Below are 20,963 nucleotides of genomic sequence, written 5' to 3'. Positions count from 1 at the left end.
CAAGTATTAAGACCAACATACACTTCAATTGTTCATGTCTGCAAACAATGAAATGAGACCACTTTATTTTTTTTAGCACATACCATGAAAAAATGTAAGACTTCACACAATATTCCATCCAGTGATAGACATTTTCAAATGGTTAAAACCATACATTGTTGACTATTTAGTCTGGACCTGTCAGCCTAGGGTTCAGCAGTTGACAGTGTTTCAACACATGGGGTACATGTAGAGCAAAACTACCATGACCAGTCACCGAACTATGAACTCTGAACTCTGAACTCTCACTGTCAGTCAACCATGACCACAGTTACTTTAATTTCCTAGCAGGCAAGGTATTAATGAAACTTCTTTGATTGTTTTTACTATGACTATTTCGGTACACTCCTTGGAATACTCCATAACTGTAAGGGGGAAGTCTCTCAGATCATACAGGTGTACTGATGAGGTAACTTCTAGTTGTAAATCCATTGCATTTATTTGATTGCAGATTTCATTAAGTACTTTCATTTCTGAGCACAATAAGCAAAATATTAATATTATCTCATGTTTCTTCTTCTGTAGACTCATTCTGTTTGTAGTTACTACTATTTGAGTATTACTATTACATCTATTACTTAGATAGAGGAGAACTTCTGATATCTGTATCTATGTAATCTGATGCTTTACTTCAAGCAAGTTGCAGTCAAAGCAGAATGGAAGAATATTTATCATTGTGGTCTGATAAGATACCATGGAAAACTGCTGACCATAAAGTTTATGCAAACTACTGCAAACTCAAAGTACTTTCTAAGTTTCTGAAGAATAATTTTTGTATAAGATCAGCTGTCAGATGTAATCACGGCTTATATTTTCACGAATGTATGACTTACCAAATTGAAACGTACTTGCACTCGGATTGAATTTAGTTTTTATAAAAAGTAACACTGTGAAAAAATAGTCTGCCCAGAAATAGAATCCTTCTCCTTAGTTTCTATATATGGCCATCTATTGTAACCTCAACCAACACAAAATGATGCTTGGGCGTATTTTTTAAAAGAACAGTCATAAATTATTGTGATCAGTGGTGTCGATCTGTAGACATGGTTGTCATCATGGCATGTACAGAATGAAATTTGATTCCCACAAAAAGTTGAAACTCTAGCCTTCAATCAGATCTAGGCTGCCTAAGGCAGTACATCTGGAAACGAAGACAGCAAAATGACTTCATCAAACCAGACACGGGCTGGTCCTTTCATGATGCCATTGGCATCGCACTTAGTATGGATGGATGTCAAATTTTGTGGGCAGCTTTTCATTTCCTACGATGTTTGCCTTGGAGGAGACATTCACTATCAAGTGATATCAACTTACACAGACTCATGCAAGATGTGCCTTTCAATCCTCATTACCATATTTATGGAGTATTTCTGAGTATTCTACTAACCAATGCACATCACTTGGTGATATCTAAGCAAACGTACCAACAAATTCTGACTTGCAATTTCTGACTAAGTCTCATTGTATACACACATGCTTTGCATTCACTTTAACCCCATGGTAACAGTTGTGACTACTAAGACCTAGAAACCATGGTTACAGCCAGAGTTCCCACATCATTAGTCCAATCTCCTATACAAATCTTGTACCTTGTCCTCACAATGCTGTGAACAAACACTGAAAAGCTGTAATAAAAACATTTTGAAAGATAATAATTTCCATAATCTAGGAGCAACCCACTGATGGGAAAATGAAAACATTTTTCTGTTGGAGCCGATTATCAAACAAAGCCCCCTTAACTTTGTATTAATTCTCTCACTACAAGGTAACTCTTTACACAGTCTACCGGATATGTACATGGTACATCGGTCTGCCAGGAAAACATAACCAGGATGAAGTGCAGATACAGACAACTACATAGCTAATTAGTGGTTTTACTATAATATGTGTTTTTTCTCACTCTTTAATCATTATGGTAGAAAATACAGGGAACCAAAATAAATGAAAAACTGATCACAATACAATAATACCAGGATACTGAATTCAATGATACATGAAAATACTGGAATCAACAAAACTAAATTTATGCACAAATGACAAAACCATGACGGTGAATGATCCTGGACCCTCCATTTTTCACGTCAAAATAACAACTTTTTCTATTCTTTTATTCAACAACACCAAATCACCCATTTCAACAATATCATCAGAGAATTATTATGCGATGAAGTCTAACTCTAAATAAATTTTTTTTTCACATCTTGGACTGTAATATTTCCCACAATGTATACAAAACCTTTGTTGAATTTAAAAGCACACATAAACCGATTCATTCAGTCAAGTCAAGTCGGTATATACTATTTTCACTATATTGACTTGTTACATATTGGATATCCTAGTAGACATGGAGTCTGGGTCAGTGCTTACATTGTCTATCATCTTTGGCTTCCATAGATAACCTAGTCTCCAAATATGCAACAATCTTACTAACACAAGCTGGCTTCCTTCCACTTGGATTTCATTTATTTAAGCCAAGAGCTTTTCAAGAAGGCCACTTATCAAACAATAGTGAACTGCAATACACAGATAAGAAATGGTTGACAGTGAATATAATATATTATATGTAGAGTTGTAGAAAGACTGTAATGACAGGATCTCGACAAGGAAGGAAGGTGCTTTCAAACACACACATACATCAATTTCATTTCGGAATTCAGTTTTCTTGTTCCAAACACATTAAGTGTCATACAATAAATCTAATATGTCTACACAATTTTTTTAAAGATATTTTTGTGTTCTTACTTTCAATTGCAAAAGGGCGTGCAGCCATCTTTCTTCAAAACCTTGCTAGTAATATTATCAAACCAAATCTAGAAGCTGTAGACAAGCTACACTGTATGTGTTTGAAAGTAAATGCCAAACACAAGCTACCATGCCTGTCACAGGCTATGTGTAGGAAAGTGAATGCAAAATTTACTCCAATGTCTTTAGACAGGCTCAGGTGTAGCAAGACCATTGCCAATGTCTGTAGATAGGCTAGGGGTAAATACGTGAATGCCAATGTCTGTAGATAGGCTAGGGGTAGTAAGACCTGAATGCCAATGTCTGTAGACAGGTTAGGGGTAGTAAGACCTGCATGCCAATGTCTGTAGACAGGCTAGGGGTATAGGAAAACGAATCATCTGTAGAAAGGCTAAGTGTAGGAAAACTCAACTTAGGTCTGTAAACAGGCTGGGTGAGGCAAGCCAGTTCTACCCTCACTGTACACACATGAAACCCATAGATATAACATTAGTGGGAATTTTGATACTGCACCTTCAGTTAATGTAATCAAATCATAGAGTAAGATTCACAATTGGTGTACATTGTATGTCTGTTTCAACTTTCATAGACATACTTATTACTATGTGTAATTGTGAGACACACATACACTCAATGTTTCTTTGCAAAGTTCAACCACAGTATCATTTTCACAGTAGGGCATCTAACCAGAGTATGGCCTAGAGATGGTGACATACATATGATGAGTATTGGGCAAATCATGGTACATACAAATTTACTACAAAGTGGTACATCAACTACATACACAAAATGGAGGACATCCAACCAGAGTATAGAGATGGTGACATACATATGCTGAACACAAGATGGAGGGTATCCGAACAGACTATTGAGCTATGAAATGGTGACATACATACATGTTTACCATAAAGTGGTACATTAACAACATACATAAGACGGTCACATTGAACCCCAATGAAGAGATATTGATAATGTGACATTATTAGTTATGTGAACAGCCTTGATGAATGATTTAGCCATTGTAGGATACCTGCATGGTACCTTGTACACTTGTACCAGGCCATTCAGATGCCATCTTCTCAGCTCAGCTGGCTGCTGTTAGCTTCATTAGCACAAAGTAATCCTGTGAATTCATACTATTACCACATACTATGCATAGCTAATCACCTAGCTATCATTTCCCATACAAAAAAACTGGTATCTCTCACTACAGATGGTACAGACAACACACCAACTGAGCAAATATGTTATCTTTGGAAACACCCAACATCTCCAATACACCATTTGTTGTGTTTTTGTTGAATAAACAGACAAAGTAACTCCATGCTTTAACAGTACATGATACAAACAATACAACCTGCATGGTATGTTTGTGACCTGGGTCAAACAGGGTAAATGAAATGGAGATGACTAAACAACAACAAATTTCAGTTGTATATTAAATATTACCAACATTAGTTGGTGTTTTATTTCATGAAAAGGAGACTGACCAAACGTTGACAACTTTGAGTTACAAGTATACATTAAATTTCCAATACTGGTCGTTGGTTTATTTCATGCTTGTACAACTACCTGCCTTTTGCAAAATAATCCATGGCATCACTTTTTACCAACTAAGTAAATCCCAAAGCAGTGTAATGCAATTTACAGTATGCAGTTCTAGTACAAAATTACAGAGGTATACTGTATTGCTGTAACTGCAGAGAAAGCATCATCTGTATTGCTAGTGCACAGACAGCATCATGTTGTATGTTATTGGTGATATTTTCTGTGCTTTATGGATTCCAGTAGTTTATGTTACAGCAGAGAAATTAATAATTAAACTGAAATTGTTCATCTTTGGTGTGGAACTTTGATAATCTTGAGTTGACAATGAAGTTACATATCCATGGTTTATTTTCAACACTGTTTCAAAACAATGCATTGATGATGATTCCAGTTAAAATATAGATGACCTGTATCTTAATCTGACTGGTCAAATTTATCCAAAATGGCAGATGCAATGCTACATACATTAAACACTGCCCCTACAAATACTACCTGTTAGTTCTATTACTAGCCGACCACTACTATACATACATTTTGTACATCCAGCCAGTCACATGACCAGATAAGAATACATACTCATTATACCTAAGTCTAATATTTATCAGAGAGCAAATTTCTATTCTGTCCTGCTGTGGCAATCAGTGAGCAAACTATGGCTGTTCTTCATGTTCAACCAAGGTATGGTGGGAAACATACAAAGAGATCCACTCCTAACAACGGTACTCATATCAAATAAATCTATCATATATAGCCAACTGACTGTAAGCAATGCAACCCAGTAACGACCGAGTGGAATTTGTCACTATGTCCATTTGATCAGTGTCGTTGACGTGTTGAAACCTATAGCTTCATACCCAGCACATACCTGAAACAAACGGTCTTACTGATTACAATATGGTATAATAACCAAGGTCGACATTCCTTTGTAACAAGAAGTAAAATTCATTGTATTTTAGATAACCTACAATTCCCAACATTTTTCAGACGAGAATCACAATATGTTAAGACTTTTAGAACTATGTTGTTGGCTGCACTTTGAAAACTTATGTTTATTGTTGTTATTTAAGGATTGCAACAAAGTGAATATTAGCTTGTTGAAATATTGGCTTTGCTTGTTTTTAGTGTATTTCATTACGGAAACAGGAAGTTAGAAAGAATGGCACACTGAAAGAGTTTAGAGAATCCCACATGATGTAAGATAGTGTTTTCACATATCTGTAAAATTGTTTATAATTTATAGCACTACAAATTATCAGCAATGTTCAATCTGCTGATGCCAATATCCAAACAAATATTACTATGACAACAAGCTATTTGCTCTAGGTGAAATAAACAACACAATATTCTAACAGACAAAATACGAGGTCAACTGGCGAAAATACTACTCCCCCAACCCCCAAAATCCAGGAATTGTTATGTATCCATGACTCAATGTAGACACATCACTAAATCCAATATATTTCAATAACGGCCTAAGAAGAGAGACAGGAAGGTCATTGGTTATCAAATTCATCCTTAGATAGCAATGGAATTCATATTTTGTTCACCAATAATTCACATTCATAAACAAGATAAGATGAGAGAGGTTTTGCTACACTAGGAGCAATACAAACAGTGTTTACAACCGGGGTAAGGTCATAGGTCAAACAGCTTTGTTCAATACATACTGGCAGTGTAACTCTATATCAGAAATTAAATCCACACTGGTTTTTTCCCACACTACCAAATCTAATTTATCACAGTAACTCATATATCCCTGCCATACCAAGGTTCTTGGCTATTTCAAATGAACCATTGAAATGGATGGAGCTCTGATGAAAGCACTAGTCTCCAATATCAATGACGGTATATTTGCACATCCTATAAAGAGCTATGTTGATTGGCAGTGGACCAAAACAATGTCACACCCAAAATCTACTGTACACACATACCTACTAATGCTACACCTTACCTGATGGTGGTCTCACAATCAGCTGTATACCTATCAGATAGACCCACAATGGAAAAATTCAAACACACAGCTAGAAGTACTGATAACAGAATGAGGATGTACGTTTATGCAGAGTATGGTCGTCTATAATATATCCTTCTATGACACATCAAGTGAAACTCTCATCTATTTACTTCCTGTGCGGCATGAGTAATACATGTATGTATGGACATAGGAACTCACCAATCATGACACACGTACATCAGAGTTCATTGAATCCCACAGTATACTGATCCATTCTTCCGACTATATGGGGTTTGCCTTGCAGTGAAATACTCCGCACCCAGACCAATTCAAAACAATGTCCTATATCCGTAAAGTGCCAGCATATCAGTGTTGTCAATATCAAGCTTTGATCATACTATACTTATCAGCCTACTGCCTCTATAACTCATGCTCAGGATCTTGGTTTCCGATGAATGCATGCACAATGCCCCCTTTTTCACAATAATATCAGAGTGAAAGAAAGCAAGCCCCTCCCACAAGGCTTGTTTGCTGAATACCCCCTACTGTTAGATGACCTCTGTTGATCCACCAATAACAGCGCTTGTATAGACAGTGACCTTGCTTCTACTTCCACAATTGACTGCATACCAGATAACAAGTGAGGGAGGGCAACTATACATATAACACAAAAGCACGGACTGTTGAACACATCGGCTGCTACCCAGTGGGGTAAACGATCCTGGAGAACACCCTTATTTTAAAATTTTGTACTGTTTGTTCTGTCTACTGGAGGATAGATTATTATACGGGTAGGGTCTGATAACATTTTCCTCTGTTGGGGGGATTTTTTTTTGTAATCAGATCAAGTCTTAAATGCAAAGAAACCTGTGCTGTGTAACCGCACAGCTGAAATGCTGGAAAAAAACCCACATGGTATATATACTTACCATATTTTTTCATACCTAATATTATTAATAGAAACAGCTATGCTATCACAGTCTAGCTTACATTATCTGTTCATCCTCTTTTGAATTACATGGAAAATGTACCAAACATGGCAACAACAACTCATTTATGAATTAAATTAAATTCAAAGTTTTTCACCATGCTTTTCAAGAAACCATATTTTATGAGAGTGCACGCAATTTCACAAATCCAATGATGGAAAATACGAGTAGTATTTATATTAGAAATGAAAGTAAGGTATGTGTCACGTTTGAAAGTTATTCACTCCTGAGATAGATTCTAAACTAGGGTGACTAGAATCCATCACCTTTGAAATCCAAAAATATGTCAATTCACTCGAGTTCCTAAACAAGAGGTTGATGGGAAGTCATGTGATGTGAGTTTTGCCAAATTTTAACATCACACGATAGATGTAATACTTCTTCATAACTAAAACAATATCAACATGTGCGATGCTACACCCCTATCCAGTACCTTGTACAACAGGAAGTTATATCCCTACCCACTAATATACCCTTACACACACTGGAATAAGATGAATTTTACATTGCTTTTTAGATGCTTTGATCAACGACACAGCTTGTTAAAATGGCAACCTAAATTAGGTAACATTTTGCAAGATAATTATAACAATGGAATATATTGAACAATTTTCTGTTATACGTCCGGCTCTTTTATTTAAAGGCAGTGCCAGCTGGGAGAACTCTCTATTTCCTCTAACCAAGCTGTTACCATGATGGCACACAAAAAATCAATCTCCCTACAAACGTTTACCACTCCTTACTCGGACTAAAAGGACAAAAGACCCAAATTAGAATGGCTGATCAAATGCAAATCCATTGCTAAAAGGATCTATAAAGTTGCTACGGTTACATAAACATCTACCTTTTCTCCATTTATATGAACTTGCACTGTTGATTTGCATCAGAATAGAGGCTCTCTCAAAGCTGGTCAATATGTGAACTTTGCAATGTGTGCTGTAAATAGCCGAGGAAATTCATGACAAACTTGCCAAATAAGCCGCTCCCGTGCTGTGCTAAGTAAATGATTATAACTATACATAAAGTTGGATTTACAATTAAATTGGACCAACTTGGGGTGCAACCGTATGATTAAACTTCTCCTCAATCATACAAAAATCATCTTCTTTGGAGGATTAGTTCTTCCTTTATTGCCGCAATTACAGACCATGCGACATGCCCTATTTGCATGTAAGAAAATACAGTTACCATTATGTTACTTCAACTGACCTAGTTGTTTCCGATTCCATGGCATACCTTGTCAACTTTCTACGCAGTATGGAATCCATGTACATCTACATCTACAATTTCTCAGATATCAGCATCATAGGTAACCATGTGTAGAATATGTATAAATACACCTACCTACATTAATTCCCTAACTGCTAGAACTGTTTTTACTTTGAGAATGGAAAATATTGTGACTATGTTTGAAATTGTGGTATGTGCCAATAACATCACTGGTTCCAATGTAAACCTAAATATGATACAAGTGTTGGGTTTTGAATTTTTTACTGGAATTGAAAAATTTTGAAATTCTCATGTCATCAATTTAAAATTCTTTGTACAAAGAGAAATATGCAAATTTCACCTGAAGTTATCAATTGAAAGTAATTTGTTTTGCTTTTAACAAACAACCAAACTATATATATAACAAAGTATAAACTTAAATGGATATACATGTAACAGATGGACAGACAGACACATACATTGTAGACAGATGGATACATATATTGGATACATCTATAGACAGATGGATACATATTGGATACATCTATTGTGGATACAACTAGATGGATATATAATGAGATACATTGATGGATGGCTAGGACAGACATAGATAGATCCATCCATCCATCCATCCACACACACACACACACACACACACACACACACACACACACGTACGTACGTACGTACGTACGTACGTACGTACATACATACATACATACATACATACATACACACACATACATACATACATACATACATACATACATACATACATGTACATACATACATACAAATGTACATACATACATACATACATACATACATACATACATACATACATACATACATACATACATACATACATACATACATACATACATACATACATACATACATACATACATACATACATACATACATACATACATACATACATACATTCATACATACATACATACATACATACATACATACATACATACATACATACATACATACACACATTCATACATACATACATACATACATACATACATACATACATACATACATACATACATACATACATACATACAAATACACACATACACACAAATACACACATACACACCCATACATGTATACATATATACATTTACAAAAACAATGTCTATTTAAGTACACATATCCATCCATCTAATATCAGTCTATCTATCTAGATCAGCACACACAGTAGTTATAGTCGAAAACATAAATTCCATTTCTACTGTTACATCTGTTACAGCTTACAGATACTTATCACAATCCATATGACTTATTACATATAATAAGTCAGCTGAGCAAATGGGTATCAAAGATACACATAACAAATCATACTGAAAATGTTCGATAATGTTAATGTTTGCCTTCCGAACAGAGGTTGTACAGAAGTAACCTGTTTAGACAAATTTGACCAAAGTCTATGTATAACAGTTCTAACAGGTGTCACAATAAAGTGGGAGTGGTTCTACTGTAAGTGTAATTTCTGTCATAGTTATATATATACTGTTTACTGTTTTTGTAAAGGTTGGTGTAATTTTAAAACCAGTTGCCACAAGAATCACAATGTTGTAAATGGGGAAATTATCACTTTTTACCATATCACATTGTCCCCCCTTTCTGTTCCCCAGCGATAAAACCTTAACACGAACACTTTTAATTAGTTATTTGTTTCAAGTAATTTTATGAAAATTAAAAAATGGGATAATGACACTGGAATTATGTGTGCTAAATAGTTCAAATTTTCACCACAAAGGCAGTTATTATAGTAGTAATCAACTATCAAATGCAAATGCTATTATAATTAGTTCAAGTGAAAATTACGATGGCATAGTGACGGGAACTTCAGCAAGTGGCAAATCCTAGTCAAAGCATTTTGGGAAAAGAATGAGAAAATTTGCATGTTAAATAAGTATGAATTATCTTTCTCATTTCCTTTCATCTCAGTTTTCAAACTGATTTACAGCTCTGTCTGCCTTTATTGGATTTTACTGGATACAGGCATCAACTTCAAGTAGTTAGATTGAATGACCGAACAACGTGATGCATGCATACTAGCTGTGACGGCTTGCCAACATTTATAAATCAGGCTCACTCTCCCTCTCTGCCATTCTCGCCCTACTTTCAGTGTCTTTCTTGTTCACTCTGTCTCTGTTTCTGTCTCTCTGTCTTTCTGTCTCACTCGCTCACTCACTCACTCACTGACTCATTCACTCGTGGTCTCCCTCTGTCTTTCCCTTTCATCTCCCTTCTCTTTCTCTTCCTGTCTGCTAGCTAGCTTGCTCGCAACACATATCCATGTATGAGGACTGCCAGATAGCCATGAGGGCAAACCAATTCTACCATTGTTTGCCTCTCCCTCTACCTGTCTAGTAATCACAGAGACAAAGACACTACACCTGTGTCATTCCCATCCTAATTAAGAGAAGTTTTCCAGAGAATAGAAGTCAACATCAACACCCTAACGGTTGTTAGATTGTTAAGACCACCAAAGATAAATTCACACTGTGTGGGCTTCACATTGCCAACGATGATTACTGGAATGTCAGACTCAAACCAGAAACTCTCATCGAGAAAGAAATATTGATCATTTGGAATGTTGAGACGCTAAACTGAAACTAATCTAGAGAGAATTTATAGAACTGCATAATCACTAACTGAACACAGAAAAACACAATAAACACACTTTTTTCATATTATATCAAAGAATTTGGATACTTGGCTAATCGGCCACAAAATGCTAGTATGCCATGAAAGATGTCCAAGTTTCTGGACTAGATCTTAGTTACTGTAACTTAGTATTCTGCCGTGACTTATGAAAGTAAATTTTAGCATTTTCCCTATTTTATATACTCTACTGTCAGCATCAACCAATTGTTCATTTTCTCTACCTGTCTTTATAGTACTGGGTGAGTGGGAGGGGAAAAGGGCAAAAGGGTAAGTTTTGGTATTTTCTACTAATACATTATTTGCTAGTTATATCATTGATATTAACCAACAATATATTTTTTGCTAGTTATACCAACTAACTGTACATTTTTACATTTTCTCTGCCAGCGTTGTAATACATTTTTTGTATTTTTTGCTCCCACTGATGTCACCAAACCATACTTTTCCTTTACCAGCAAATCTGGCAAATATTTAGAAAGCTATCCCTGTATTTAGGACATGTCGTAAAATTTCAAATATTTGTGGCCAAAATAGACCTAAATGATGAAGGTAGAACACAGTGGTATGTGTACATACAGATGAAAGCAAACTGGAAACTGTCCAACTCTACTCTACCTCAACTATTTCATTATAGAACGACCTTCCTTTTTTTTCACTGTCTGTGTGTTTAGACTAAGTGTATCGCTGGGGCCAAAGAACTCTACTATTTGGTGTTCGATATATTACAAGGCCCTAGCTTACACTTCCATTGTGGAGAAAATATTCAAGGTCAGTGAACTTTGACTCTCATCTATCCCACAATTCTGAGTTCTTTATTCTTTCCCCATTCACATTTTACAGGATTGTAATGTTTCTCTTCCTAGATCCTGATCTGACAGAATTCCGTATTATAAATTCTTTGTTCTTTTAGGTGTTACACAATCTACCCTTCAGATACATACGTGAAATTCTTCATGAATACCTTTGTTGGGACTACTTTTGGGCCACTTCTAGAGTTATGACCTGTAGTGTTTTGGAAAGGACTTAATTCCAGGCTACCTCTACTAAAGACCCTTTTATAACATGTTAAGTTTAACTTGTGTAAAAATCAAAACCTTTAAGCTGTGGAAGCAACTTTACATAATTTTGCATAGCACTTTAGTCCTATATGTGGATTTATTTTTATACTATTTATTAGAAATAGTCTTGTGACCAAGCTCTGGTAGAACCACATACTGCCACACCTTTGAACTCTGCTGTTTAAACTTAAAATTATAAACTTGAATGACATTGAATAACAAGTGGGTTTAGCATGCTAACAATTGCCACAATGTAGTAAGAAATCAATGTTCTCACTACATAACATTTCTGTATGACAGGATAGCATGGATTCCATACTAACAATCAAAAGTATGAAACAGTTTCAACTTTTCAAACTGTAAAATATCAGGGTTTTTTAAAAATAGTTGTAGTCCAGAGACATATGTCTATGTTTTTGGGTGTAGACTGCTTCTTGGGATAGTAACACCAAGACAAGTCTCTGGGCTGGAGAGCTTCTTGAGATAGTAACACTAAAACAAGTCTCTGGGCTAGAGAGCTTGTTGAGATGGTAACACCAAGACAAGTCTCTGGGTGTAGAGAGCTTCTTGAGATAGTAACACCAAGACAAGTCTCTGGGCTAGAGAGCTTGTTGAGATAATAACACCAAGACAAGTCCCTGGGCTAGACTGCTTCTTGAGATAGTAACACCAAGACAAGTCACTAGGCTAGAGAGCTTCTTAAGATACATGTAGTAACACCAAGACAAGTCTCTGGTCCAGCAGGCTGGGTTGATGAGTTTTCCATGAATTTTAGTCACCTTTGGTGAGCAAAGATATTATATAGTTAAATAAACCAGGCCTTTACACAATATTAGGCAAATAGAAACACAAATGTGCACAGAGAATCAACATTTTTCTGGTTTTCAGGAAACCACTAATTCTGTTATAACCCTGGACTGGGGTGAGCAAATCAGAAATATCAGAGTGTAATTTCTCATCACTTTCTTCTCATTTTTAAGAAAAGTCAGATGTATGTTTAGACAGCAGAACTAGTAATTTGAAAACCACACCACGGAAGTTCATTCTTTTCCAATTTAATCAAATTTGGTGAATTGCAGTGAAGCATGAAATCAGAAAATTGTTCAAACAAGTGGCAACTGGAAAGCTGTTTATCCTGTGAGCTTCTAACTCTGCAGTAAGAATGTGTATAAAGCTCTCAAGCTTTAAGCTCCATGCTGAATTTGCATTAGAAAGTACTTTTTTTACCTTAACTGCTTCAATGAACCCATAGATAACACCACCATTGTGTTCTCCTGCAATGTATGCTGGGATACACAAGGTCATTTGGGGGTCAAATTGGATAGATAGTGAAAACTCTCAAAATATGTTTACTATTTCTTAAACATCCTCTGCACAATTATTTACAACTCGGGGCAAACTCTCTACACTGCAACTTTCCATCTTTGAATTCAACATTCTCAGCTTCTTTACTGTTGAATGATCACTATTAAGATAGGGAGTCCTAGAGCACACCTAGATTGTATTTGTATGGCCCATAGTTCATTTATCTAGCTATATATTATGGCTGACAGGGAAGGCCAGCCAGTATGTACAGTGTGTGCTTGCAACACAAGGCGTGCCCAATGTATGTCAACACAAGCATAATGCCAGCAATCAATATGAACATTTTACCTTCAGAAAAACTATATTACCGATGCAATTAACCTGAGTGGCAATGTACAATATGGTTACGGATTTTATCCCAAGACTAAATTAGTACTATACAATCCTTATTGTTTATAAGGCTTCTTTTTTGGGGGGCTTTTCGTGTTCAGTCTTTTTCATCTGTACGAATTGTTGCATTTTAAAACTGAATTCTTTTTCTTCAAATAGTTTATGACAATACAACTCCAAAATTCTGCAAATCCAACCATACACAGAAGGTGGTAGCTAGTACAAAGAAATTGATGTGTAACTACATATTGGTTGGATCTAGACTGATCACTTCCCTAGGTTTTATTAAAACTATTCTATATTCACATCATTTTAGTACGCACTGTACAGAATAATATCCAAATATTGCATTTTGCATTCTCTGTGAATATGCAATGTAAATAGTGACCATCTGGCATCAGTAAATTTACTGGTTGAAAAATATCAGTGTAAATATCGAAAGGTATAGGAAATTCTTTGCAACCCTACCATCTACATCTGATAGTATCATCCACATTGTTATCAATGCTAATTTCATGAAAATTGGTCATTTCAGAAACCACCATGGCCAACCTTTGAAATACACATTTTATTTTGCGTCATTCTTATTTCAAATAATTTTTTCTTCTTTCTGTTAATATTTTCATGTACATTATAGAATACTACATTTTATTGCAAATAAAGAAGGGAACTCAAAGTGTCTGTCTGATTTCTGTACATTCTGTATTCTGACCATTGGAGGTCAGTAGCGGCCATGTTGGATTGTAAAGTTATTAGCCTCAGTCACTATGTATTTCTGGAAGTCATACAAACATCTGGTATTTTAATGCATGATAGCTGAAATGATAATGACTAGTTTTCATTCTACAATCAATATTATATCACACTCTTACAATATGGCTCTATTTTCATCAGTTTATCGGTTACATGTTTAATTTGAATTGCAAACAATGACGTGACACATAGTGACCATATGTATCACACTAAAGCTTAGATATGTCGTCTTTTCTCTTGATCTGCAAATGCTAAATACCTCAATGTAGTCTATGAATATGAATTAAAACAGCAACCATTTCATTTCAGACTGCCATACTGCATCTACGGCTTAATTCTAAAACTACAAATGTGTCAAGTGAAAATTAACACACAGGTAGTTTCAACCTGACTCCCTAGTTTAGTTAGAATTCACATTACAAATTATTCAAGTATAATTGTTAGCAAAATCAAAAACATGCCCTTTTTTTCTCTCTTAATTTTTCAACAATTTTCAATTTCTAAACTTTTACTGAAAACCTGTTCATTATATCTTTAAAATGATGGTACATTAATTCTCTCTCATGACACTCATGCACCTCAAACCTCTGAAATCATTCATGGCTTTGCTAAGACAACTAACTTACACAACTTGAACACATAAGAAAACTTTCTGACTGTATATTACAAAAATACAAAAATAAAACAGCATAATTGTATTTGAATTTGAGGCAGAGTTGTCATTTATGCTGTATGTGCATGCACTACAACTGAAATGATGTTAAGTACAGTCATTTCTGGTAATTTCATCAGTTATTTGTCACGAATCAGCTATTTTTAGATCTAGGATAATCCATGGCACAAGTTTTGACAGCCCAGGTGAAATTCACCTTGTCTTGGTTATTAACCAAATTGTAACTGATAATTAGATAGGTATCATGTTACATACATGCATTGTCACAATGATGTATTTCAAGGAGTTATGTAATTCGATCTCCTGTTACAAGTACTTTCATAAAAAAGTACACCTTTAAGTTGCCATAATAGTACCTGAACCCCCACTCCCTATTCTAGTAATTCCCTCCTCCTATTCTTCCCTCAAACAAACTCCCCAATCCCCATCGTAACAATCCCCTGTACTCTTCTCCCTCAACCAACACCATACTACCCATCCTAGTAATTCCATTCTTATTCTCCCACTCCCCCTCAACTCATTCTCACAGCCTCTTCCCCTCATAATTGTCTCATCTCTTATTCCTGACCCTTAAACTGCTACCATTACCATTCCTGACTGATTGACTCTCCGAATTCACACCTTCCTAAACTTTCATCCTGCTAATCCCACCTCTCTACACTGAAGAGTTTTTGTAATCCAACAAAATCTACTAATCCTACTTGTCTGCACTGACAACTTTGTAATCCCACCCACTCTCAAACTGTCAGCTCTGTCATCTCATCCATCCTTACTACCCTCATATTCATACTCCTATCCCTATTCCTTTTCCTTTTCCTCCTCTGCAACCTAAAAAATTCCCGCTCACTAAACTCACCTAAACACTCCTCCCTTCTGAACTGTCACTTAAACAGCCCTCCCCTCTGAACTCTAACCTAAACAGCCCTCTCCTCTAAACTCTAACCTAAACAGCCCTCCCCTCTGAACTGTAACCTAAACAGCCCTCTCCTCTAAACTCTAACCTAAACAGCCCTCTCCTCTGAACTGTAACCTGAACAGCCCTCTCCTCTGAACTGTCACTTTAACACCCCTCCTTTCTAAACTATCGCATTAACACCCCCCCCCCATCCCCATCCCCCCCCCCCACCCTTTTGAATTGTACCATAAACAGCCCTCTCCTCTAAACTCACTTTAATAGAAATATATGATCTCTTCTAATCCCTTCTGTCTGATTCTTACACATCACATCTTTCTAAACTGTCAATCTTATAATTCCACACTCTTCCAATTGACATGTGTGTGTTATTAATGTATTCATCATGTTCACTGGCACAATATCTAATTTTAGTACATGTTTCTTTTTACTGGTCTGTATGGGAGGGGAGTGATGACTTGATGTGTGTCTTACTGGTCTGTATGGGAGGAGGTGTGATGACTTGATGTGTGTCTTACCTTTCTATCTGTATCTTCTAATGGATTCCCTGAGTTGTACCGAGGTGATTGCTGCATTGGATATGTACTACTACCAAATGATTCTGAAAGACAAAAAGAAAACATAGCCAATTGGTTAATTAATGTCTGACAAAGGTTAACCTGTATCATAAGGTAAATGAGAAGGGTACAAAACTGTACACATATGGCTCAGTTCAGGTCAGCATCAAAACTTAGGGGTGGGAAAAACAGTTTCTGGCAGTGCCATAGAAACAGTCGATTCAGAGCAAAATAATGATCTCATGTAATCCTTGTGGGTCCACTGATAAAGATAACACTTCTAGAACTTGTGAATCCCTGGCCTTTAACAACAAATAATAATAGAATACAAGTAAATATAGTACTGTACATGTAGATCAGTAACCCCAATATCAGAAAATAAAATGATATGCTTGCTTGAAGGCCTGCTCTCTTTCTCTCTCTCTGTACTGTCCCCATCTTATAAAACATTAGTTTGTAATTATAATAGGCTTGTGGAGGTCATGGGACTGCAGGCTAACATGTAATATGAATAAGTGAGTACTGATGGCGAGTTGATGTGACTGACATGGTGCCAGGTATTATATGATTATGTACAAGAAGAATGAAGTCTTACTACGAAATGAAACTGCTGCCACAGAGCTACACATCATATGTTTCAAAACAAATGGTAGAACGAAGGCTGATGGTTGAGCAGAAGTAGCACACCAGTGCAAACAGAACACACAAACTCGTCACTATAAAACCCCATTTGTGAGGTCCATTTTCACATGGTTTAAGCTGTCTCACTCACACAAATATGGTCAAGCTGGGACACAAAGCTGCTAAAAGTGTGTCTATGAATGAATAGCCTTGATGATTCCAAATAAATGAATGCCCTAAGTACATGTACATGTGCATGCAGCATTGTTTCATTGCCTATTTCTACTGGTACCTCACGACACATAGACACAGACAACCAATGTACTCGATACTTGTGTTGCAGACCAGACAGAGTCTACCATTGTAAATATACCCAACACAAGTGCCTACCATAACGAATACACTCAACACATATCACAGAACCTACCATTGCACATATACACATGCACCGATCCCACCATTGCAACCATGGCTGTCTTACATGACAAGTTTTATAAAATACAACAAAATTAGCCAACTTTCTTTTACCAGCAATACTTGCTACTAGTTTTACAAAAATCCTGTATTTGAGGCTAGTTATACACTAAAAGTATAAAGTTTTACAAAAACCCTGATTGCCTATTTCAAGGCATTTGTATTTTAGCACTTTCTATGAAGTATGTTTCAGACCCAGATATAACCTAGCGGTAGTAAGTTGCATAATGATAATACCAACCATAGCTGCTAAATAACTTGGCTGCATAGACAGTTTATTGGGTACAAAGCTAACATGTATGGAATCTCCCCCTGGTGTCTGAAGCATAGGTTCTTGTACTTTTATCATCAGTGTATATCACAAACATAGAATAAGTTTCTCCTATATCTTAAAGTCAGTAAAAGTACAAGGACATGCCCCATTTGAAATACACATTGTGTTGATATAGGCCAAGCTGTTGCTACAATTTTGTACAGCCAGAGGAGAACACCTTTTGTTCCATGCAGTATAAGCACACATGTGATGCTTTGAGAGAGTTTAGATTGTGACAAGGCCAAGGTCAAATACTCAGACTCCATTGGTGACAATTAAAATGCAAATAATGCCACACTTGCAATATTGCCCTCAACTGTTAAATTTTAAAACTTGACCTTTGAAGAGTTAATAAGAATTAGATACTAGGTTTGGGGTTTAGACTACACTATTTACTGGCATCCTAACACTGTTCCAAGCCTCTACTAGGGCAGTAGGCCTCTTGTAGTACGTAGCTAGCAAACTGAAATATACAAGATCTAATGTCAAAAAGACACAATAATAAATATATTTCATTTATGCATGATAACATAATAAACATGAACAATGATAGTCACTTCATATTATTAAAGTTAGCTTTGTTTTTTGTTATTTTATAAACTTCTCACGTACAATTTCACCATCAGCCTATTTCACCTAAATACAGGGCCTAAACCTTACAACTTCTCACGTACAATTTCACCATCAGCCTATTTCACCTAAATACAGGGCCTAAACCTTACAACTTCTTGTGTACAATTTCACCATCAGCCTATTTCACCTAAATACAGGGCCTAAACCTTACAACTTCTTGTGTACAATTTCACCATCAGCCTATTTCACCTAAATACAGGGCCTAAACCTTACAACTTCTCGCGTACAATTTCACCATCAGCCTATTTCACCTAATACAGGGCCTAAACCTTACAAAAATAATGGACAGCATGAATAGATGGTATAAATATGATAGTGTAGTACAGCAGTACATGTATACTACATACAAGCCTAAACATATATTATGGTAGTTGCAGTGATGTTTTATTTATCTATTTTATTTATTTATTAACCATCCAACAGGCAATGCCAATAACAGGAGGAAAGTTCAGTGTTAATGCAGGAGGGAAAACGTGCATTGTTCGGTAGAGTCAAACTGAACGACACTCTTCTTACTTACAGCATGGTAAATTTAATAAAACCCAGCCGATACCAGGCGGGTTCAAACCCAGGCTGCAGAGATAAGAGGCATACGAGCTAACCGCTCGTCCACTGACGCAACCCTTAAATTATACTTCCCATATAGATGATGTAGTTTGTCTCACAATGTCCACGTGTAACTTTTACTTTACTTCTTGTGTTTGACTCAAATACATGTATACTTTTACTTTAGTCTGTATTTGTCTGAAAATATGAGGACTGCATCTTTTACAATGTACCTTCTGTGTTTCCCTCAAAATAGATCAACATATATATTGTTCATGTTTATTTGTGTCAAAAAGTGTGTGTACAGTAATTTTTACTTTCCGTGTTAGTGTGAAAATAGGTGGTAATGCTACATTTCATCTGTCATGTTTGCCTCAAATATGTTCAATATAGTGACTTTAAATTTATTCAGCCAAAATTTAAAGTTTAATCTTCACATTTGCCTAAAAAATATATTATGAGTACAAAGACTTTTAGTTTAACTAACCACAAAAACTCAACAAGAGTTGATAACAAATGTGTTTCTTGGTTACAGTACTGTAAGTAGCAATGACTGATTTAGAAGTGTAGTTTTGCTATTCCTGTCTCCATGTATATCATTTCTGTCTACAAACCTGATGCAATTTCTGGACAATGAGTCACTAATTCACATCAACGTTATAAAGTAAGACTAGAACCTAAATTTGTGTAAAATTGTTCATACTCATCAAAATTTTGTAATCAGGAAAATTTGATCCTGTGATAACTGCACTTTTTATTAATTCATAATATCTATGTACATTATGTAGGAGCAGAAATATTTCATACCAAGATGTGTTTTGTCATTAACTCAAGTAAGAGATGACGTATGTATTGCAAAGTATTTATAACACCTATATATCAAAGCAGAACATGCATTTATAACCATGGGTTACTGAGAATTCAGAATGAATTACAAAAATCTACTTTTTTCCCAGACATTACTTTTTTAAGTACTGCAATAAAAATGATCCTTTAGTAATAACATGATCAGTATAATCCCATGTGTGTGATATAGCATAAGATTATAAGAATCTTTGTTCACAGATGTTTCTATCCATTCACAGTGCAGTATCCATACATGTACAAATACAAAATGTGGAACAAACACTACTTTCAACATTGCCATGTGCTAGACTACAGTACCAGAGGAAAATGGACGACAAGTACCCTTAAAATCCCCAGTTTATGGGAACAGGCAGTTACACAATATGTAATGAATAAGCACTCATTCAACATTGACATGTGCTACAATATTGGACATGGGAAATGATGATCAAGTACCCTCAGAAGTTTGGAATCTATGGGAAAAGAAACCCACACAAAGTAGAATGAACACATACCAATTTCAACATTGCCATGTGTTACACTAAATCATCGCTAATCAGAGGACCCTATACATGTACATGAACTATTTTTAATGTGGCCATGTGCTTCACTACACTGGCCATGGTATACAATGCATGGCCAATGGCTGAGTACCTTTAGAAGTTTACAGTCCATGGGAAAATTACAATCGAATCATACAATTTCAACA

General features: G+C 35.9%; 1 protein-coding gene across 3 annotated transcripts in view; it reads right to left on the bottom strand.

Annotated features, from left to right (window-relative positions):
* Positions 1–20,963, bottom strand: part of LOC144446088 (E3 ubiquitin-protein ligase RNF38-like) — a 53,343-nt gene that overhangs the window by 14,873 nt on the left and 17,507 nt on the right. For all 3 annotated transcript variants that reach the window (XM_078135789.1, XM_078135788.1, XM_078135791.1), the window contains one exon: positions 16,783–16,865. In XM_078135789.1, coding sequence (XP_077991915.1) covers positions 16,783–16,865 — 83 coding nt within the window. The remainder of the gene's footprint in view (positions 1–16,782; positions 16,866–20,963) is intronic.

Source organism: Glandiceps talaboti, chromosome 15 (genome assembly GCF_964340395.1).
Source record: "Glandiceps talaboti chromosome 15, keGlaTala1.1, whole genome shotgun sequence".
Lineage (NCBI taxonomy): Eukaryota > Metazoa > Hemichordata > Enteropneusta > Spengelidae > Glandiceps > Glandiceps talaboti.
The sequence above is the reverse complement of the archived record's forward strand: the minus strand, read 5'-3'. Positions and strand labels throughout refer to the sequence as shown.